We start from the raw sequence: 25,304 nt of genomic DNA on the forward strand, positions 1-25,304 counted from the left end.
CGTGGGGAGGCATAGTAAATAGGTACAATAAGTGCATGATCACCAACATTTTTACTATAAGGGTGTAACAAATACTCGTGTAACAACGGTAACATAAATGCAGAAGCACATTTTTACCTAAGTACAAAATTAACAAGAAGTAATATTACGACAATAATCATTATATAGATTTACATAGTAAAAAAAAATGTTTTCTAAACTTCCCATTTCGCCCCCAAGGGCACAGAAGTTGTCAAAAATGCCCCAACAGTTTAAATCTCATATTTTTATTCTTGCTCAACAACGCCCACCAAAAAATCAATCTATTTATCACTCTCCCCATTCCCCTACCTCAACGTCACTATTCCTCCACTTTTTCACTTCGTCATGTTCCCACCCCCCTTTCACTGCCCCTATTTTCCACCTCCCTGACCGATTCTTCTTCTTCTCAATAGTACTCTCAATACTTCTCAGTTCTCTCTACTATTCATTGTTGATCACGCATTAGCAGACGATAAATAAATTGGAAGACTCTAAGAAACGAAATAAACAGTCAAGTTTTTAAAACGATTTAGCAAATAAAGCCATCTTTGTCATTTTCTTTGATGATAGGCTGAGTTAGATTAAAATGACAAATTTATAGGGTATTATATTATTCTGGGGGTCATTTCTTTTATTTATCTTTATTCTCCTTTCACACATGTATGTATATATTACTACTGCACACCCTTACTATACATTCGCCCCCCCCCCTCATTTTCTACAATCTATTTATCACTCTCCCCATTCCCCTACCTCAACGTCACTATTCCTCCACTTTTTCACTTCGTCATGTTCCCTCCCCCCTTTCACTGCCCCTATTTTCCACCTCCCTGACCGATTCTTCTTCTTCTCAATAGTACTCTCAATACTTCTCAGTTCTCTCTACTATTCATTGTTGACCTTTATTTAATTATTTTATTTTTTTTATATTGCTCATTCAGATCATCCGAGACTTGAGACTACAAAGTGACAATTAGAGACTCAGACTGTTAATTAGAGAGAAAGAGAGTGACGCAGGAGGGAATATAAAAGATTGTAATGGAAAAGGAAGGATCGAGTCAAAGTAAAAGAAAGCCTGAGTGATAGATTGTTCAGGAACAAACAGAGAGAGATATGAGCAAGGAGAAAGCAAGTGAAAGAGAGGAAGAATATCGCCAAGAACAGACTTTCTGAGAGTGAGGGCACTCAGAACAGGAAAAGACAACTCAAGCTTGTCAAGACACTGCATAAGGCTTGTCACTCCTACCACTTGTTTGACCATTTTTATACATTTTCTGACTCGTTTCTTGTTCAATTTGCACATAATTGACATATTTTTGCCAACTATATTGCATTGCAAAGTCATTAAAATTGTATTTATGTTCATAATTATAAAAATGTAATATGTGATTATATTTTTTCTATTTTCACTGTGAACAAGATAAAATTTAATTAAAATATATCTTTTATGAAATAGAAATTATATTTCACAATTAAAAATTGCATAATTCATTTCGAATGTAAGCCTCGTTATCACAATAAATGCTACATTATGCATAAAAACAGATCTATTATTCTGATGCTTCTGATCATTGGTGGAGTCGAAATTAACCCAGGACCTATTGATAAGCAAAATGAAATGGAGTACACCAATGCAAATGATGGCAATAAAAAAGTATATGATAAAATTGCTGAAAAAGCTAGAAAAGCTGAATATTATAGAAAAAATAAAGATAAAATAAAACAAAGAGTTCAGAATTATAAAAAAAAACTCAAAGCGGTAAATAATGATACTTATAAAAAAAAGCAAAAAGAGTCAAATAAAAAATATTTCAATAAAAATAGAGAAAAAATGCATGCGAAAATGGCCCAATATTATAAAAAAAATAGAGAAAAAATTTGTGCAAAAGCATATTATAGCAAATATAAAAATAAACATAGAAAAACAGCATCTAAATTTACTTGCAAATTCGAAATGTCAAGCAAAGATGCTAATTTTCATCGACACATTCTGATTAGAAATATGAGACAAATTAAAAAACGACGAAGATGTTATAATGAATTAATGCAAAAAATGATTATAATGCGGAAAATGATTATGTCATACAAAAATATTGTCAAAGAGAATATAACAGACCTACAGGAACGCAGATTGGCTAATAAAAGTGCATTCAGCACTGTCAACAAGAAATATATTGAAGGAGTTGGCATGAGAAACTTCATGATCAACCAATTGAAGAAGTACTTCAGATGCATCCACTCTTATGTAGAAAAAGCCAACAATGACGGTCTGCAGACTTATTGGGGCAATAATTTGTTCCACTGCTTCACCAATGAGCACTTTCTTTGCGATAAAAGCAAATATGAATATGTGCCATTGGCTCAGTTGTCAAGACACAATTTTAAATTTATGCATTGCCAAGAATGTGATTGCAGTGAATTAAACACATTTGAAGTCCCCATAAATGAAAACAATGAAAATCAAATTAATAACAGTGACTACAGAATATCAATGACTCGTCTGTGTAGAATCGAAGATGGCTGTCCAGACTCAGCTCAGAAATTGGAATATGCTAAAAGATTGCATAACAATTTGTCTGATTTGAGTCCGAATTTGACAATTGCTCAAATGAGGAAGAAATTGGATAGTTTCCAAAGTTGCAAAGGTATGCATTCTGATAGAATTTATTGCTGTGGCCAAAGTGATTGCACGGACAAGCTGGCCCTGCTGAAACTCTTGTCACCACACTCGCAACACCTGAGAACAGTGATCAGAAAAGTATATCGATTATTGTCGATTGGAACATGGCTTAACAAATATGACATCGCAATACTTGAAGGTGACTGGTCATTATATACTGAGTTAATTTACCAGGTTAGCAGAGATGCTACTATTTCTGACCTTTACAATGAATCCTTTTCAAATGAAAATGAATTTCACACTGAGGTTTATGTAACAACAAAATATGCCAATTTGTTTAAAAAATTTCAAAAGGCAATTTATGATTTTAAAATAAATCATTGTGACATTTGCAAAATGCGCAAAAAAGATTCAGAATTGCATGAATGGGACAACTGGGATAAAATAAAATCTCAAACAATACTTAACATTATTAAAGCAAATTACACATTACCATGTATTGTATGCAAAAAATGTCAATCGGATATGATAACATACAAAAAAGTACCAAATTTGGCATCGATTAATGGTCTTCAAGTTGATCACATCCCACCTGAAATCTCCATTTTGAATATGTATGAAAGTCTTCTTATTCAAAGAGCCAAATGCTTTATGAATATAATTAAATTGGTGCCATACAAGTTTAAAGGACTGCAAAGCCAGTTGATCCCAGCTATCAGAGGAATAGCTAGTCATTTGCCAATGCCAATGGAAACAACTATCAACCATGCTATGAATACATTGCCAAACAATGATCATAAATTACTTGAAATTATAGTTGATACATTGCCAAACAAAAAAAATATTATTTGGCGCTCATTGGTTAATATGGATAAAGTTCTCAAAGCTTTGGATTGGTTGAAAAACAACAATATCTTGTACAATGACATTAAAATTGATCGAAATGCCAACTTGGATGAAATTGTCACATGCACTGGGCGAAATGATAGTCTGAAAATGGATCATTTTCTGACTCAGACTGGGGCTCAGATTTCATATGAGCATCACACGCTCATTGAAATGCAACCAATGTTGCCACCTGAAAAGGATTTGACGATTTTCAGGCAAAAAAGAGTTGAAGGAGTATTACTAACTGACAATGACCCATTATTGGAATTGTTTTGTTTTCCTGATTTGTTCACAAGAGGTAGATTTGGAATGTTTTCAAATGAACGTCCATATGGCAAAGTAAAACCATACATGTACATCAGAAATCGATTGAACCATTGTGATCCTAGATTCAGAAGAAATATTCAATATTTGATGTTTTCTGCCGATAAAGCTGATAAACGAGCCATTGATGCTGGTATTTATGCTATAATGAAAACAGCAAAAATGCCAAAAATAACAGTTGCTGAACTGAAAAAAAGATTGACAAATAATGATAAGCAACTGGAAGGCAATTTGTCGATGATGATGGCAAATATGCGAGGATCTAAGGAATTTTGGGCTCGAAAATACACGGATTTGCAAGCTTTTGATGAGTGTTATGGAGTACCCACTTTCTTTTTGACACTGTCTTGCAATGAATATATCCTCAAAGATTTGCACGAATTTCTTGAAAAGTTGAATAATACAACTAAAAAATTTGGACAAATAAATAATGATGATATTGTGGCAGTCAGTGAACATTTTTATCATAGATTCACATCATTTTTGAAGATTGTCATACTTGACAAAAACGGCCCTCTGACTGAAGTTGCCCATTATTTTTGGCGATTAGAGTATCAAAACAGAGGCACTCCTCATGTACACATGAAAGTGTACTGCAAAGATGCTCCTATTTTTGATGAGACTGACAAAGATTCACACAAAATAGTCCAAACTTTCATTGAATCTATTATTACTTGTCAACTTCCCAACCATTTTAAATCACCTAAATTAGCCTATTTGGTGAATAAAGTGCAAAGACACACTTGTGGTGGATCATGTTACCGTAAAAAATTTGTCAGAAATAAATTTTACACAATTTGTCGCTATGGATTTCCTAAATCTGCTGGAAATTTCAAATTTAACACAATTGAAGAAAGTGTTAGGTCACATAAATGTGGCAAAAAAATTAAAAAATTGTATAATTTGAATAGAAGCTCACAAGAGCAGTACATTAATGCTTACAACCCAGCTATTTTGATGATGTGGGAGTCTAATATTGACTTGCAGTACATTTCTGACAATTCAATGATTCTGAACCATTACATCACCAGCTATCAGACTAAATATGAAACATCTGAGACTGAAGGTGTGTGGTCATTGGACCAATCAAAATCATTTTATGGTAAATGCAAAAGCGCTGGTCTTTATACATTGTCCAAAAGAGATTCAGGAGCTTATGAAGTTGCTGATAAGCTGTTGGGACATCACTTGTTTGGAGCTTCTGCAACTGTAATGTGGGTCGGTGCTGATATACCTGAATATAGAACCCGCAGATTTTTGCCACAAGAAGAATTGGATCAAATGCAGCCTGATTCTACAGATTTGTATTATGGCAATATGGTTGAAACATGGTACCCGAATAGACCTGATTCTATGGAAAATAAAAGTTTGTACTATGTTGCGAGAAACTATGAAAGAACAATGAATGCTTCCACAAATGATGATGAGAAAGTTTCATTGAAGCTGCGAAATAATCATGGCTTTTTAAAAAAAGTGAAAGAAAAAGCTATAAAGACGCCAAATGTGAGATTGACTTCTGAAACAAAAGAACGATATTATCACAATTTGTTGATGCTGTTCAAACCTTGGCGCCAAGAAGAAATTGATTTACTTGATGGCTGTAAATCATATGAGCAATCATTTTATCAAAATGCTCCATATTTGTCTGAAATGACAAATTATGAAAGTATTAAGAAAAAAATTAAAGATGCTATTGAAATAAGCAAAAAAATAGAGCAAAAATCTAAAAATTATGCAAATGAAAATAACGCTGATGATGATCAAATTGATTGCGATCCTAATATGGCTAAAGAGGCAGATAAAAATGAAGCTGATTTAAATATGCCTCAAATCAGACATGTCACTGAAGCTCAAGTTTTAGAAAATGAGCAAAAATTGAATTTCATTCAAAAAGAAATTTATAATGAAATTATTTCCAAACTTGAGCAACAAAATCTTCATTGGAATGAGGAAAACCCTATTCACAGGTGCAATTGTGACGATTGTCCACAAATTCTCAAATTTATTAGTGGTTTTGGGGGTGTGGGCAAATCTTTTCTGATCAATGCACTGGCAGATAAAATTACTCTCACATATCCTGCCATCAATGGACCCAGTGTAGTTATTTGTGCTCCTACTGGTGTCAGTGCTTACATTTTGAAAGGATCTACATGCCATAGAGTCTTTCAACTAAATGTGCAGCATGGTTCTACACCTAAATATGAACCATTATCAAAGGATAAAATAAAAAGTTTGAGAACCATGCTTGGATATGTGAGATTATTCATTATTGATGAAATAAGCATGGTTAGTCACTTGCAATTAGCATTTATTCACCAACGTTTGCAAGATGTTTTTGGTGATATTAGGAAACAAGTGTATCCATTTGCAAACATGTCAATTGTTGCATTTGGTGATTTATTCCAGCTTCCACCTGTTAATGAAAAACCTGTATTTTCCAAAATATCTATTCAAGATGCTAGAAAATCAAATTTGGGAATTGCTGGTATAAATTTGTGGTCATATTTCGATTATGATGAATTGACCATAAATATGCGACAAAAAGATGACAATGAAAACTTTGTTAATATTCTTAACAGAATTAGACTTGGGTCACCAACTGATCAGGATATTGAGATCTTGAAAAGGCATCGAATCAATCCTAAACAAAAAGCAAATATTGATCAAGTTACTGATCTTTTGCAAAATTTGCAAAAGAAAATGCATATTATTTGCATTGTACCCACAAATGAATCTGCTGAGGAAGTGAATTATAAAATGTTGAAAAAAAATAATATTCATATCATTGAAATTTCAGCAACTGATTCCAACTTAAGACAAAAAACCGTAACAAAAAAAAAATCAAAACAGACACCAAAAACTTCTAAACTTAAAAAGATTTCTGACACAGCTGGACTTGAAACTGTGCTTAAAATTGGAATTGGTGCTAGATGCATGTTGCGTCGGAATATTGATATCGAAAAAGGACTTTGCAATGGTACAATGGGTACAGTCACTGAAATACAAATGAAAGATGGCAAAGTTGTTGCTGTGACTGTAAAATTTGATCATATGGATCATGCAGTCAATGTTGAATTTGTGCAAGCTGACTATGAACTTTCTCGTGGCCTCTTTGTGACTAGATCTCAAATACCTTTGTCACTCAGCTATGCTTTAACTGTCCACAAAACCCAAGGTATTTCAGTCGATGGTATCATTGTTGACTTGGGATCTGATGTCTTTTCAGATGGAATGGCCTATGTAGCTTTGTCACGTGCTAGAAAGCTGTGCAATGTCTATTTGATCGACCTTGACCCTCATAAATTGACCATGTGTAACAAAAGTGCATGGACTGAATATAATAGATTGAGGGCCAAAAGAGACAGGGTTGATTTGCCACCGCTTCCTCCTTGTTCTGTTAAGCCTCAAAGTTTGTCATTGTACAAACAGACTTATAAACGAAAAAAAACAATCGTTATAGATCATGATTTGAAGCAAAAACATAATAGTCCAAATAGAAAATGGCTGAAAATAGACAATTCAATTTCTCAAAATAATTTGGACCTCAAATTGATCAATGAAAGAAATGCTTGTTTTGCTAACAGTATTGTTCAGACAATTTACCACCTTCCTTTGTTGTCTAACATCATTAAAAGCATTCCAAACATTGATTTGCCAATTCAGCAATTAAAAAGATTGCTTGTCCCTGGCACTCACAGTGTTGCTGATCTTAGAGAATCAATCGGAGGCGTTTTTAATAGTGGCCAACAAGAATGTGCTATTGCATTTTGGGAATCTTTGATAAACAAGTGCCCTGACAGTGCCAAACAATTATTCACTTTTGAAGAAAGTAAAGTGATGAAATGTCTTAGAATACACAAACAAAACTGCCAAAGACTACAAGATAGTGAATGTAATTGCACCTTTAAAGTTGGCTGTGGGTTCCAAACCTTGCAGATTGCTGGAATACCACAGAGATTAGTTATTCAACTTCATCCTACTGATGGTCGACAGCAATTTAAAAGTTTGCTCAAAACTGATGCTTCAGTGCTCAAACATTGTATCAAATGTCAGCAAAATACTGAGCACTTGGAAAATGTCACTAGAACGTTTCCTACTGCAATGAAATATTTGTGTGTTCAAATAAATAGATTTATGTTTGAAAATTATAATCCTCGGCGAATTAATGCTGAAATTATGAATTTCAGTACAAAAAAACAAAATATTTTTGGAACAAATTTCAAAGTAAAAACAGCTATTCTGCACACTTTGAATAGAGTCGATTTTGGGCATTATACTTGCATTGTTAGAAATAATAATAAGTGGAATATTGTCAGTGACACTAACTTTTCTAGTAATGTCAATTTTCCTTCCAAAATGTCCAATATTGTTGGCATTTTTTTTGAAAAAATATAAAGGAAGCAAACATTTGATAAAAACAAGGTCATACATTCAATAGAAATAAATAGTGGTGGTTTTCGCTTTTAAAATTCAACCATCACCTAGGCATGGCATGGGGCTGTAACTGTAACTCTGCAGGCGAACAATAGCACTGTTATGAATCATAACTAAACTGGAGACAAGATTTCTGCTTCAAGAGATAAATGTACTATAAAATTTTAACAGGAAAATTATTTTACTGAAAACTATTGATCAATATTACACTCTAAAAAGGAAGATACTAGAGTTAAAAAAACAACAATTTTATTTACACTCAAGCAATTCAAAATTTATCTCAAAACTGACTCTTCAATTCGCAAATATTGTCAACAAAATACTGAGCATTTTGAAAAAGCCACTAGAATGTTTTCTACTGCAATGGAATATGTGTGTGTTCAAACAAATAGATTTTTATTTTAAAATTACGATCCTCAATGAATTAATTCCGAAATTATATATTTCAATAAATTTTTTTTGCAGAAATTTCATTGTAAAACCAGATATTCTTCACTTTTATGAAAGCCGATTTGGGCATTTTACTTGCATTATTTAGAATAATAACAAGTGAAATATTATCAGTGACACCAATATTTCATATAATTTTAATTTTCATTCCAAAATGTCGTCCATCAATATTGGCATTTCTTTGGAAAAATATAAAAGAAACAAATAATTGAGAAAAATCAGACCATATATCCAATCGAAATAGCAAAAACTTGAGTGCTAACCTCCCAATCAGCGTGGTATGGGGCTATAACTGTATCCCTGCAGGCGAACGATAGCACTTTTATGAATCACTTAAATTCAGAATTTTAAAAAAATTTCTGTAAATTTTTTTTTATGTAATACTTTTCCTGTGATCATTAGCATGTTCTATTAATTAATAAATATAATTCTATTATTTTTATTGTTGCTTATGTTGTTGATGAATAGAATTTTAAAAAGTTAGGTATTTTCTTGAAAAAGGATTTCGGCCTCAACAGAAAGATGTTCAACAAAATGTTTAACCATAAAATTTACCAAAAACTATTAATATTAAACTATAAAAAGAAAGATACTAGAATTTAAGCAAAAAATATTTTATTTCAACTCAATCAGATGTGCCTTATGCACTAATAAAAATGCAATTGGCATTTTGTTGAACTTTTTAAGATTTTAAATATTTATAAATTTTCTCATTATAAAAAACGATTATTATATTGATTATAATTTTTTGACAGAAGAAATAAAATGAATTGCATAAAAAACATTAGAAGACAAATTTTTAAATCATAAGAAAAATCTAAAGTCACTAAATTATCAATAAAGTTTGTCATAATAATACATTTATTAGATTAATTTTAATTTGGAAAGATAGAAGTACAGTTAAAACATCCAGAATCAGCGAATTCATTACATTTTATCATAATAAAAACGATTGTTTTATTTCAATGCTATTGATAAGAAAACATTTGTTTTACTTGATTAAAATTAATTAAACATAGATTATATCTGTAGTATATAAATATTTTTTTTATAATGAAACAATTTATTAATTTTTGCTGATTTACGATTTTTTCATTGCCGGTTTTTATTTTGCAAATTAAAAATAATCCAATAATCTTTTTTGATAATGAAAAAATGTGCTGACAATTAAGTGATTTTAAATATTTGAATATTTTTTTAAATGAACAATAAATTAAAATCAATTTACTAAATAATCATTTTTTCAAGATTTATTTACACAATTTACTAATATTTATTGATATAATTGGATAATTTTGCATTGTTCTTCTAATGTTTTATATTCATTTTATTTCTTCTGTCAAAAAATTATAATCAATATAATAATCGTTTTTTATAATGAGAAAATTTATAAATATTTAAAATCTTAAAAAGTTCAACAAAATGCCAATTGCATTTTTATTAGTGCATAAGGCACATCTGATTGAGTTGAAATAAAATATTTTTTGCTTAAATTCTAGTATCTTTCTTTTTATAGTTTAATATTAATAGTTTTTGGTAAATTTTATGGTTAAACATTTTGTTGAACATCTTTCTGTTGAGGCCGAAATCCTTTTTCAAGAAAATATATATATATGTATATATATATATATAATATATATAATACATATATATATATAATACATATATATAATACATATATAATACATACATATATAATACACATATATATATATAATACATATATACATATATATATAATGCATATATATATAATATATATAATACATATATACATATATATAATGCATATATATATAATATATATAATACATATATACATATATATATAATGCATATATATATAATATATATAATGCATATATATATAATATATAGATTACATATATACATATATATATAATGCATATATATATAATATATATAATGCATATATATATAATATATAGATTACATATATACATATATATATAATGCATATATATATAATATATATAATACATATATACATATATATATAATGCATATATATATAATATATATAATACATATATACATATATATATATATATAATACATATATATATATATAATACATATATATAATACATATATATATAATACCTATATATAATACATATATATAATACATATATATATATAATACATATATATAATACATATATATATATAATACATATATATATATAAAATACATATATATATAATACATATATATATAATACATATATATATATAATACATATATATATATATATAATACATATATATATATATAATACATATATATATATATATAATACATATATATATATATAATACATATATATATATATATAATACATATATATATATATATAATACATATATATATAATACATATATATATAATACATATATATATATAATACATATATATATAATACATATATATAATACATATATATATATAATACATATATACATAATACATATAATAATACATATATATAATACATATATATATATAATACATATATACATAATACATATATATATATAATACATATATATATATAATACATATATATATATATATAATACATATATATATATAATACATATATATAATACATATATATATAATACATATATATATAATACATATATATATAATGCATATATATAATACATATCTATATTTTTATAAAGTAATAGGGTTCGTGTGTTTCTGTCCGTGTGTACAGCTCTCCATCCACAACGAAATATAAAGGAGGTAAGAGGGTAGATCTCTCCTGGTGGAGAAACATTAGAACCCATTTTAGGATGTTTCTGTTATAGGAGACATAAGAGTCTATGCCTAATTTCTTTATATACTAGTCTACAAACCACCCCCATATCGAATGACTTATGCTCATTTGCATATCACATTATATTAAATCTCTTTAACTAATTACCTCGACCTTATTACATATTGGAAATATTCTAATCATTTCAACTGTACTATTTACAAAATCTATTTAACATTTAATTATTTAATATATTTTCATTTAATTTTATATTCGATTTATTTCACTTTACGTATATTATCAAAACAATTCATTGGCGAGCAAAGTTTTATGTTTTGGGATTGTATTGAAAATGTAATGGAAATTTCAATTTCGTTCCGTTTTAATCTTTTATATTTTACTTGCCAATATAATTGAAAGAATACAATTCAACTATCGTAATTTTATATAAATAAACAAAAACAAATATTTTAAAATAAAACTTTATTAAAAAAGAAATAATTTTATTTTTAAATGAAAAAAATCAATTTAGTAAAATAATTGTATTAAACACCCCCAGCCTTGTCAGCAAACCTGTAAACCTATAAAAGTTAACATTTCGAATGTAAACAGTGATTTTTCGATTTTGTTAGCGCTTGCCGCAATTAAACACAATTAAAACGGAACTAACTTTATTTCCATTCTATTTTTTAAACAACCCCCAAAACATAACGCTCTCTTCCAGTTATAGCCAAATTTTTTTTAATTAAATAAAACAGGTCAAAATAAACAGATAAGCGCATTTTCTTTTACATTTTTCTTACAACCATTGTCATTTAACCAACTGCAGGATATCGTTACTTTTGTGGGGTTGTTTTGAAAATGGCACGGAGATTATAATTTCGTTCCAATTTAATCTTTCTGGTCGAGCCTATTTCGAAAGCCTGTCTTATCATAGATTTGAACTACAAATAATTTATTACATTTTGATTATTACTATCTTAAGACTTAAAGCTTATATTTATTTCATTTTTCTATTTATATATTGAATTAGTTATTTCCAGTCTTATTTAAACTTAGTGCTTTCTTTAAACCGGATGAACCTTTTATAAAAATATGAGTTTAACGTAAAGAACACGAACAAGGTTTTATTCAACTGAATTTCTTCCAGTTTACTAACAAAATATATAAATTTAAAAGAGATATAAATAATAAAATAAAAAGGTTATGTAATTTAAAAGAAATACACGTACTCACAAAAGCAGAACTTTTTTTTACACATTTTTTTCTTTAAAACCATAACAATGAGACTAACAATTACCTAGATCTTAGTAATTATTTGTTTTAATAGAACTGTTTTAATTGTACTGTTTACTTAGTTAACCTAAGTTGGTATTACATTTATTTTACATTTACTTTTTTTTTTAATTATTACTTTTAGACTGTGACGTTTACACCCGGAAGTAATGAGTCACACGTAGGTCGCTTTTATTCATTCCTTTTGGTCAAGATCAAAGTGTAGTATCTGTTCTTCAGATGCTGCACTTCATTTTCTTGTTCTCTTTCGGTGGAGGAGAAATCCTTCACGACTGAGACAATTTTTATTTTTGTACCTTTTCTCCACGTTAAAAAACGACCCTGGTGTCTAACTCTGTCCCGTGGGGAGGCATAGTAAATAGGTACAATATAATTGTTTATAATTGTACTATTCAGAAATATTATTTATAGTTCGTCCATTTCAGTTAGTATACATTTCCTTTACGCTTAATTAATTTACAATCATTAATATCGTTAAACAATTCCGTTTAAAACCGAAATTATGCCACCCAAACGAAGTAGAAACGAAAGTGAGGAAGAAAGAATGGAAAGATTGGAAGCTAATAGACTAAGAGTTGCTGCAATTCGCTCCAATGAAAACAATTCAGATAGAGAAAGACGTCTAGAACTTAACAGGATACGTCAAAGAGAAAGGAGAGCAAGACTGTCAGATTTGGAAAGAGAAACCCAACGTGAAGCTGACAGAACTAGACATGCTGTAAGGCGGTTAAATTCATCACAAGATGAAATTCAAGAAAGGCAAAGATATGCACTGGAAAGAGAAGCAATATTACGATCGAATGAATTATATGAGGTAAGTAGACGTACACAAGGTCAGTAGAGAGTGGCTCAACGACATCAGAATGAATCGGAAACCCAACGAAGCTTTCGCCTATACCAAGGGCAACAACGAGAGGCTGCATGGAGAGAGAATATGACTTTGCCCCAGCAATTGACAGAAAACGAGGCAGCTAGAGAACGAATGACTGCTTTGAGACACCATGAAATAGAACACTGCAATAGAAAAGGATTGCTCTACAACAAAAATGACTCTCTCACTACAGCTGATATAGGAAAAATGGACAAAGTATGTCAACATTGCTCAGCTGTAAAATTTAAAGGAGAAACCCCTGGTTGTTGTTGTTCTTCTGGCAAAGTTGTGCTTGATAGCTTTCCACCACTGCCTCAGTTGCTTCAAGATTTGCTCTCCGGCAATGGTCCCATCTCTAAAGATTTTCTGCAAAATCTACGCAGTTATAACAATTGTTTTGCAATGACATCATTTGGTCACAAAATTGCGGCAGTACATGGGTGGAATCCTTCTTTTAAAATTCGAGGCCAGGTTTGCCACCAGATTGGGAGTCTTTTACCACCTGAAGATGAAACAGCAAAGTTTATTCAAGTCTACTTCTTGGATAGTCTGGAAGAGGAACTACATAATCGGGGACGTGACAGTAGACTCAATAGAGACATTCTCCAAAGTCTGACTGAATTTTTACATGAGAACAACAGCTTTATTTGTCAGCTGAAAACAACAAAGGAGAGGATTGAAGAAGAACACTTGGTAGAACATAAAGTTGTCATAAGGGAAGACCGAAGGCCGCAAGAAGAGCATCCACGGCGATTCAATGCTCCAACAACAACGTATGAGATTGGAATATTAATGGAGAATGAACCAACAGCTAACCGGGATATTGTCTTGCGTTTTAGAAATGATACATTAAAATGGATCTCCGAACTACATCCCCTCTACGATACTTTAATGTACCCGTTAATGTACCCCTATGGTTCTCCATCTTACAACATCTACATGAAGGCATCCAATGGGCGAAAAGTTACCCAACAGCAATTTTATTCGTACCATTTAATGACTCGGCCTGGAAACTATTTTCTCTGGTACCGAAGGCTATTTCAACAATGGCTGGTGGATGTGTACTGCAAGATTGAAACAGAACGTTTACAGTTCCTGAGGCATGAGCAACAGACCCTGAGAGCTGACAATTATAGCAACTTGAGAGATTCAATTCTTAGGGAGGATGGGAATCCAGAACAGTTTGGTCAACGAGTTGTACTTCCGGCAACTTATACAGGAGGCCCTCGATACATGTTTGAGCGTCAAAGTGATGCCATGGCATATGTTCGGCGAATGGGCCGAGCCGACCTCTTCATCATGTTCACAACAAATCCAAAGTGGACAGAAATTACAGAAAATTGTCTTCAAGGGCAAGACCCTCAGGATCGTCCAGATATTGTTGCCAGGGTTTTCAGGCAGAAGCTAAAAAAGTTACTTGAATTTATTAAAAAGGGAGGATTTGGCAGGTTGAGGGCTTTCCTGTACAGTATTGAATATCAAAAAAGAGGACTGCCGCATGCACACATCCTCACCTGGCAGGCCCCAGAGGACAAACTTCTACCAGAAAAAATGGATCTCTGCATATCTGCAGAGATCCCTGACAAAGAGGAAGATCCTGATCTTCATGCTAAAGTGATGGCACATATGGTGCATGGACCTTGTGGACCATTTAATCCAAATTGTCCATGTATGATTGACAACAAATGTTTCAAAAAATACCCAAAAGAATTTCTTCAGTGTACCAAGCAAGGCCAAGACTCTTACCCCAAGTACAGGCGAAGAAAACCAGAAGATGGAGGCCAGACTGGTACAATAAGGATGAAGAGAAATGGTCGGTATGTTAATCAAGAAATAACAAACCAGTGGATTGTTCCGTACAACAAGGTCCTCCTTCAGCAGTTCAACGCTCACATTAACGTAGAAATTTGCAGCTCGATCCAAAGCATCAAATATGTCCTCAAATACGTGAATAAAGGATGTGATCAAGCAGTGTTTGAACTACAAAGAACTGATGGAGCAGCTAACCAACAAGGCCAAGTACAAAGTCACATTGTGGATGAGATCCAGCAGTTCCAGAATGCAAGGTATGTCGGCAGTTCAGAAGCAGCCTGGAGGATATTGGAACATCCCATCCATGAACATTTCCCCCCAATTGTACAACTTTCTGTTAATCTTGAAAATGGGCAGCGTGTCATGTTCTCAGCTGATACTGCTCTGGAACGAGCCCAAGGTCCACCGCCTGCCACAACTTTGACAGCATTTTTTCAACTCTGCCATGAGGATGACTTTGCAAGGGGTCTCAAATACGTAGAAGTCCCTGAGTTTTACACTTGGAACAAATCGACAAAGAAATGGATGAGAAGAATGCGTGGGGTACAAGTTGAAGGTACTGAAAATGATGATGTATGGAAGGCACCATGCATTGGGAGAATCTACACGATTAGTCCAAAAGCAGGGGAGTGTTATTTCTTACGCCTGTTGCTCAATGAGGTTGCTGGTCCAACTTCATTTCAAAATTTGCGAGCATACAATGATCAGGTGTTTGAAACATACAGAGCAGCGTGCCTTGCTCGAGGCCTTCTAGAAAATGACCATCACTTGCATCAAGCAGTAGGAGAGGCAAGTGCCACTCAATCACCTTCAAATTTGCGAAGCCTATTTGTGATAATTTTAACAGCCTGTGAGCCAAGAAATCCTCTTGAGATCTGGATGGCTTTTCGTGATGTAATATCTGAAGACATTCTTCACAGATACAGGCAAGAAGTTAACAATCCAGAAGCAGATTTTAATGAGGACATCTACAATAAAACTCTTTGTCTAATTGAAGAAAAAGTTCTCCTTATGTGCGGTCAACCATTGGCAAGCAATGGATTACCTGCACTAATGCAAGGGAGAGATGAAAGACTCGCGAGAGAGTATCAACGTGAAGTTACTTATAATCTTGAAGAACTTCCCTACAAGCAGAAAATATGCAAGAAAAACTGACCGATTCTCAAAGAGAAGTTTACAATTCATTCATGGCAATGTTGGAAGCACAAGGTGAAATGAACAAAAACATGATGTTTCTTGATGCTCCAGGTGGTACGGGCAAGACTTTTATAATCAATTTGATCCTTGCAAAGATTAGATCCATGAGAAAGATTGTGCTTGCAACAGCATTCAGTGGCATTGCTGCTACTCTACTACAAGGTGGCCGCACTCTTCACAGCACTTTTAAAGTACCCTTGGATACTCATCGAATGGATCAGCCAGTTTGCAAAATTACTGGTAACTCAGCCTTGGCAAATGTAATTAGAGACACCTCTGCAATCATTGTAGACGAAGCCCCAATGACGCACAAGAGTGCTTATGAAGCAATTGACCGAACACTGCAAGACATCACAGGAAACAAGAATCCCATGGGTGGCATTCCAACCTTATTTTGCGGTGATTTCCGTCAAATCCTCCCAGTGGTTAAAAATGGCACAAGGGCTAACATTGTCAATGCAAGTTTGAAACAATCCTATCTCTGGAGGCACGTTATAGTGAAGAGACTGACTACTAATATGAGAGCCTATATCTCTGATAACACAGCTGCAGCAGACTTCTCAAAATTGCTTCTCCAAATCGGCAATGGTCAGTTTCCTATCACTTCTTCACCTGACACAATTAAGATTCCAACTGCGCTTGGTAAATGTGTCGGTAATCAGAAGCAACTGAAAGACAAAGTGTACCCAGACCTGCAAAACAATGGAAAATCACCGGATTGGCTTGCTGAGAGGGCTATTATTTCGCCATTAAACAGCAATGTGAATCATTTGAACAATTCAATAATGGATGAATTTCCAGGAGACACAAAGCAATACAAGTCAGTTGATTCAGCTACTAATGAATATGAAGCTGTTCACTACCCTGTGGAGTTTTTAAACTCTTTGGAGATATCTGGAATGCCTCCACACATTTTAAATCTCAAAATTGGATCGCCAATCATGATTCTTCGATCCTTGGAACCGCCAAAAATAACAAACGGAACCAGATGTGTTATCACCAGATTGCACACCAATGTACTTGAGGCCACCATTTCTTGTGGTCCCTACAAAGGCGAAACCGTTCTACTGCCAAGGATCCCCTTAGTTCCATCGGACTCAGTACTTCCATTTAAATTTCGGAGACTCCAATTTCCTGTGAAGGTGTGTTTTGCAATGAGCATAAACAAAAGTCAAGGTCAGACATTTAACACCATTGGCGTAGACTTGACATCAGACTGCTTCAGTCACGGTATGTTCTACGTCTCCATCAGCCGGACAGGAAGTTCAGAAAAACTCTACATTCTGGCTCCAAATCAAAGCAGCAGAAATGTAGTTTACCCTGAGGCTCTTTAGTGAAAAGTTCGAGAAATGGATATGAGGAAAAACTGATATGATCTGATTGTGGTAAGTTTTTAGTATTGAATGTGCAAGATAAAATTTAAGCAAGAGTTGAAAATGACTTCAATGAAAAATTTACTATGTAACATCAAGTAACCTTCCTTTTTGATGAAAATGTTTTGTGAAGTTCCTGATTGAATCTCAGTCACTACAAGAGGTAGTTAAAATGTTAATCACCTTATGCAATCGTTGCTCTTACAACATCAACTTACTGGAAAGGTGCCCACAGATTTTGGTACCCGAGTGCGCAACAAAGCTCCGTGCGAAGCACGGGTATCTTTGCTAGTATATATATATATAATACATATATATATATAATACATATATATAATACATATATATATATAATACATATATATATATATATATAATACATATATATATAATACATATATATAATACATATATATATAATACATATACATATAATACATATACATATAATACATATATATAATACATATACATATATATTACATATATATAGTCGATACATATATATATAGTACACACATATATAGTAAACACACACACACACATATATATATATATATATATATATATTACAAACTGATTAAAATACTTGCCGGATGTCTGAATACCCGTTATCTATAAATGTTAAATGTTTAGAGCCAAATTTGGCGAAGTAGTTTCCTAGACACATTTAATGTCAAATCTTTTGAACTTTGACTCCTTGTCAGCTCAAATTTTCGGCCTTAACTTATTAAAAAGCTTCCCCTATCTCTACATATCATTTATATAAAATTTCAAATGTTTTGACCAGAAATTGGCTGAGTAATTTGGTAGGGACCGCAAAGGTTAATTTTTTTAATTTTGACCTATATTTAGATCCATTATTATTTATTATTCTGGGCTCAAATCAAATTTAAAAATTTTACCCTATCGAAGTAACTTCCATCTAAAATTTCAAGTGTTTAGACTCAAAATTGGCGAAGAAGATTGGTAGAGTTTTCAAAGGTCAAATAATTGAACTTTGGCCCCTTGAAGCCAAATGTCTGGCCGAAAATCGGTTAAAAAGATTTTCCCAAATCTCAATACCCCTTATGTCAAATCTTGAGTCTATAAACTAAAAATTGACAGGGTAGTTTGGTAGGGAAATGTACACACACACACACATTTCCCTTATATATATATATATATATATATATATATATATATATATATATATATATATATATATTTATTTATTTCTTTTGTTTTAAATTCATATCAAGTAAATGCCAAGGTTTTAGATTATCGCGAAATATATCAGACGAATGTATTGTTTTCAAAGTTTCCCTCGGGAGTGGGAGCGTCATTGCGTCATTCGAGATTATAGTAAAATTATCCCGATAATGAAACCGGTCATAAACTTTGAAAGTTGGTTTAAACATTCTTTCCATTGCTTCGTTTTTAACAACGAGTGCGCAGGGGTGTAAAACATTCAAATGTAAGTATCCACACCCAAACACATTCTATATTTAAAAACAAGTGGAATCAAATTTAAAATACAATGAAAAAAAAAAAAACATGAGTCATTATAAAAATCCATTTTATTATCAAAAGAATTAAATTAAAGATTACATTAATTTGAAAGATATTTACAACAGAAAGCAATCAATGTATGGTCAATTTTTTACACTATTATATTTGTCTTATTGTAGAGAATGTTTTGTTTATATATATTAATCGGTCACAAATACCAAAAGTCACTCGAGGATAAGGGTTTATTAGATTGTCAATTGAATTATTAACAAGAGAATTGGTAACGATGGGTGAAAAGGGCTAAATTTACTTAAGAGGACAGTTCGACAAGTATTTAGTGACGTTGGACTTGAAGATAACTAGAGAAGCAACACGCAGTATTGTGTTCCACACACGGGTTGTTCTAGGGAAGAAACTTAAATTATAGAAGTTTCGTTTAGTTTTAGTGCGAGAGGGATAGACACACAGACAGAGAGGGAGAGAGAGAGATAGTATTGTTTCATATATCTATCGCTACTATTAGATAAAAGGAACTTTGTGTGTGAGAGAGAGAGAGAGAGAGAGAGAGAGAGAGAGAGAGAGAGAGAAAGAGAGACAGACAGACAGACAAGATGTTCTTAAACATAAACTATGTTTGATGAAGATTCCGGTTGGTTTTAGATAGGCAGAAGAAGAATGGAAAAGTCTTTGTCGTGATGGTAGTTAGATGAATTCTTGCTGTGAGCGTTTTATAAATGGAGAAATATTAGAGCTCAGTCGAGCACTTAACATGAAAATAATGATAAAATAGAGAAAGACTACTAACATTTCTTCTGCTAAAGATAGAAAATATAAGAAAGAGAGGAGATTGTCCACTATTAAATTATGAAGAAAGAATGATTTGGGGGAGGGGCATCTGACCCTTAGTAAGATTGAGGATTGCACCAGGAATCAGTTATTTCTAGAGTCATAGAATGATCAATCTATTTTCCAGCCACCTTAGAAACAAAATTGATATAAGAACGCCATACTAAGTTTGGGATGAAAATCAATCAAGTGAGCTTATCAAAGCGAATAGCTACCTCAAGAATAGAGCCGTTCATTTCAACAAACGCAAACGGAAGATAACGAGTGTTGGTAGTATAAAGAGAAGCTTACTTTTAAGGATGTTAATGAAGTGCTGCAATGAACAGTTGCGTCGTTTACATAAGTGCCAACGAATGATCTTTGAATATTCTTTAGAAAATCATGTATGAAAATGATGAAGAAGATTGGTCCATAATGGATCCTTGATGCATCTTAGAGTTGATTCTGTGTGCTTAAAACGTGTTCCCATCGACAACTTTGGGTCGGAATCCATCCAACACTCATCGTTAGTTTTGCATCTTAAAGTACTATTTTTAGCTCCTTACATTAAGTGGCTTTATGTTTTGCCTGAAGCGATTTCCATATTATAGATCTATCAGAGTAAAAGAATTCAATTGTTGCGAAAACATTCCCAGATATTTCTTAGCCAGCAGGCTTGCAAGATACACTTTCGTGCTAAACCTTATCAAACGTCTTTGATATGTTAAAAGCTATTGCCCTAGAAACGAAGCCGCTGTCGACATTACAGTCAGACCGTCAGCTGTTGATCTCGCGAATGAGTGTATGAAATACCAATTACAACAATAGAAAATGCTTCTCTGACAACAATGCAACGAATACTGCAGTTACAACGATATTTCTTCAAAAGAAAACAATAAAATAACTATAATAATAATAACAATAATAATAATAATAATAATAATATGAGCAAATTGTAGTATCTGTTCCCATGCTGTACTTCATCTTTTCTGTCGTGTTAGGGGATCAAGTAAATGGGAACAACAGAGAACGAAAAGCGGAAATTATAAACATTTAGATAAATTTTGGTAAATCGGTTTCGATTTTATTGAGCATCATATGAAAATCGGCTTTAATCGGTTTTATAAAATCTCTCTCGAGTCAGGGTGTACGAAACAAATACACAAACATACAAGCATAATTTTAAGTTTTAAACAGATTACAAAATTATTTCATGTATGATTAGGGCCGGGTGACGAAGTCGAAGAGGAAATTATTGTTATAGTTCAGATAAGCTCTCTTGTAAACAGTTCTGAATTAATTATCTCGCTGTGTCTGTCCGACGTGATTCATGATTTGGATTATTTGGATTATTTTGGACGACTGTTCTGATCTTGAGTGTTATTTGCACAACGTTTGACAGATGTAATCCCCGACCTTCTTCGGGTGTATCCTATCGAACTCGAAAATCATGTCAAATTCGAGAATTTGCACGGAATTTCGAATGGAGCCTTTTGTTTAATCCATGAGGGTAGCGTCAGTCATGACCAGCTAGAAGTATAAAGTAATTCGCAATTGTATTCTTAATATCGCCCGCACTGAAGATTGAACCTTCAACCTCAAGAAAAGTGTCACTTATAACTGAAGTCGTATATACTGTATTCTGGCGTGTTATTCATCCTCCAATGGCTGTTCGTTTCTCATCGGGGTCATATTTTTGTTGTCCTCGAAAACACCTGATGGCACGGGGTTTTGGATTCTTCGGAATACTGTTCTCATCTTCAGTATTATTTTCACAATGTTTCGGTTGATGTAATCACCGATCTTCAGTGTAACCTATAACCTTCATGTGTATCTTGTCGAACTCGGGAATCTGCACAGAATCCCTTATTTAATCCGGGATGGTAGATTGGTCTCGTTCCGTCAATCATGACTGGATAGAAGCGTGGCCTTCGTTATAAAGATGGCCGGCCAGCTGAAAAAATGACGTCATCGCCGAGGTCCCAACAAGCAAGATATGTGGAACTCTTAGACTGTCAATAATGAACAGTAATTTTTACAGACAGCGTTACAAAACTTCAAAATTGGATTAAAATAAAGAAATAAAGAAAGAACACGATGATTTATACTGAAACTCATCTAATATTAATAATAAAAAAATAATTAAAAAAACACAAGTTATTTGTTTAAGTATATTATAAGCAATTGAATATTTCGTTGTATTATAGATTTTAAAGATTAGAATGCGTTCTTTAATTACTTATAAATTACATTTTAAAAAAGTGAAGGAACACGATTTGATTTGAAATAAACTTGAAGTTTATTTAATATAATTAAATGAAAATTATGCATGTAAGATTATGAATATTTGAAGCAGAACACAAGCAAAACATTTGATATGAGTTAAGACAATAAACAAATATTAAAATTAAACTTTTTTTTAAAAATCAAAATGAATATTTTTTAATCAAAATGAATATTTTTTAATCAAAATGAACCACAATATTTTTTCAAAATCAAAAACAATATTTTTAATAAATTCATGAAATATTGCACAGTAAAAAAATTAACCTAAAGAAAAAATCATGTTTCTTATTTAAGATTATTTCACCACATAACAAAAATAACTTGCAAAATCATTTTTTTATATCCATATTTTCAGTTTGTTAAAATACGTGGGTTTGTATTACTGTACACATAGATTCGAAAAAGTTGTCAAAAAACAAATATATAACAAATAAATGTTATCAAAGGCAAGATAAGTTACTTTTCTACCAAACTGGATATATTTTTCGTGTTTTTATTCAATGTAACATGTTTATTCAGCTCGAAAAACATAGTGTTTACCGATGTATTCGAAAATTCCAGATGGCGTCTGATTCTCTCTTTAACACGGTAAGTTTGGGAAAAGGTGTTATAAATACAAAACCGGATAAAATACTGTTAAAAACTCGCTCAATATATGTTAACGTGACATAGGTTGACATATATTCGGCGGGTTTTTAATAGTATGTTGTATAGTTTTTTATTTATAACACCTTATCCCAAACTTACCGTGTTAAAGAGAGAATCAGACGCCATCTTGAATTTTCGAATACATCGGTAAACACTATGTTTTTCGAGCTGAATAAACATGTTATATTGAATAAAAACACGAAAAATATTTGGTAGAAAAGTAACTTATCTTGCCTTTGATAACATTTATTTGTTATATATTTGTTTTTGACAACTATTTCGAATCTATGTGTACAGTAATACAAACCCAATTACGTTAATGAAATGAATTGTACCTATTTACTATGCCTCCCCACGGGACAGAGTTAGACACCAGGGTCGTTTTTTAACGTGGAGAAAAGGTACAAAAATAAAAATTGTCTCAGTCGTGAAGGATTTCTCCTCCACCGAAAGAGAACAAGAAATAGAATGCCGCATCTGGAGAACAGATACTACACTTTGATCTTGTCCCGAAGGCCAAGACTGTTTAAGACCACGAGTGAACGCGCGTTTTTTTTTTCTTTTTTAGTTTAGTTTCATATATATATACATATATATATATATATATATATATATATATATATATATATATATATATATATATATATATATAAGTATTTTTAAATTTTATATTTCTAGCTTTAAAAAAAAAGTTTAAAAATTTTATCAGCCGGCATAATTTATTTTTAAAGATTGAAAAATTTCAGGAAAATTAATTTTTGTTAGATTTTTAAAACGTGTGTCAAAAGCTTAAAAAAATCGTGTTTTAAAGAGTCGATGTTGTCTCGCATTTTCATTAGTTTTGTATGCTGTAAAAAATTTTTTTTTAATATTAGCAATTTATTTGAAGCTTCTTCTTTTGAATGGTAAAACATTTAGGATGATAATATTGAATTAAATTATAGTTACATCGTGTTAAATACAGGGGGGGGGGGCACGTTAAAACTTACTTTGCTGAATAGAGATGGTGTAAAATCTTTTTTTTTTTTTTACTGCATTATAATTCTTTATCTTTCGGAAATGAAAATACTGTCACTTTTTGGTCCTTTACGATAATTTCCTCAGCAAGTTGGAACGATGCACCGTGAAGGCATTTTAATAAAAAAAGAAATATTACACTGACTTCAAGACGTTACGAGTGCCTACCGGTGACTACCGGTGTCACCGGTATGGACTATCCGTGATGACGTCAGCAGATTAAATTATTTTTGCCCACCGGCCATCTTGTCTTTTAAGACGGTCTTGATAGAAGTCGTAAGTACTGCGCAATTGTATTTGTGTCGCCCACACTGAAGATTGAACCTTCAATTTCAAGAAGAATGTAAAACTGAATTTTACCAAGTCTTTTATCCACTTGCAGACAATTTTAGTATGAATTTTAGGAACCTTAAACCTATGTTGTTTTTACACGTTACAATCTTACGACATATTATTTCCATTATATATATATATATATATATATATATATATATATATATATAGAGAGAGAGAGAGAGAGAGAGAAAGCGAGAAATAAAAAGGAACAAACCATATTATGTGTTCATCAACGTTTCGTCTTTATTTCGAGACTTCCTCTGGAAATAAAGACGAAACGTTGATGAACACATAATACGGTTTGTTCCTTTTTATTTCTCTATTTTGTCGGAATACCATTTCCATTATTTTCATCATATACATATATATATATATATATATATATATATATATATATATATATATATATATAAATAATATATATATATTATTTATAATTTATGCTTTCCATATTGTGTTAAATTCTATACTAGGTTTGCTTAGTTGTTGATCGTCGCACAACACATGCGCTGCGCCTCCATCGTTATTCGTCTATAATTTTTACTTCATCCCATAAGGATAGATAGTCTCCCCCATACACGACTTTTCAATCTCTCTGCGTATTACGACTTTTCGATGTTCTTCTA

At 32.0% G+C, this 25,304-nt stretch overlaps 2 protein-coding genes across 2 annotated transcripts in view; one reads left to right on the forward strand and one right to left on the reverse strand.

Moving 5' to 3' along the window:
* LOC145288073 (uncharacterized) overlaps positions 1–25,304 on the reverse strand; it is a 136,985-nt gene that overhangs the window by 75,508 nt on the left and 36,173 nt on the right. The window lies entirely within an intron of this gene.
* LOC145288256 (uncharacterized) overlaps positions 1–25,304 on the forward strand; it is a 45,637-nt gene that overhangs the window by 1,338 nt on the left and 18,995 nt on the right. The window contains exon 2 of the mRNA XM_080136294.1: positions 963–6,757. Coding sequence (XP_079992420.1) covers positions 1,553–6,757 — 5,205 coding nt within the window. The 5' untranslated portion in view covers positions 963–1,552. The remainder of the gene's footprint in view (positions 1–962; positions 6,758–25,304) is intronic.

This window comes from Euprymna scolopes, chromosome 11, assembly GCF_053919585.1.
Source record: "Euprymna scolopes isolate OS-2025 chromosome 11, ASM5391958v1, whole genome shotgun sequence".
In the NCBI taxonomy this organism is placed as follows: Eukaryota; Metazoa; Mollusca; class Cephalopoda; order Sepiida; family Sepiolidae; genus Euprymna; species Euprymna scolopes.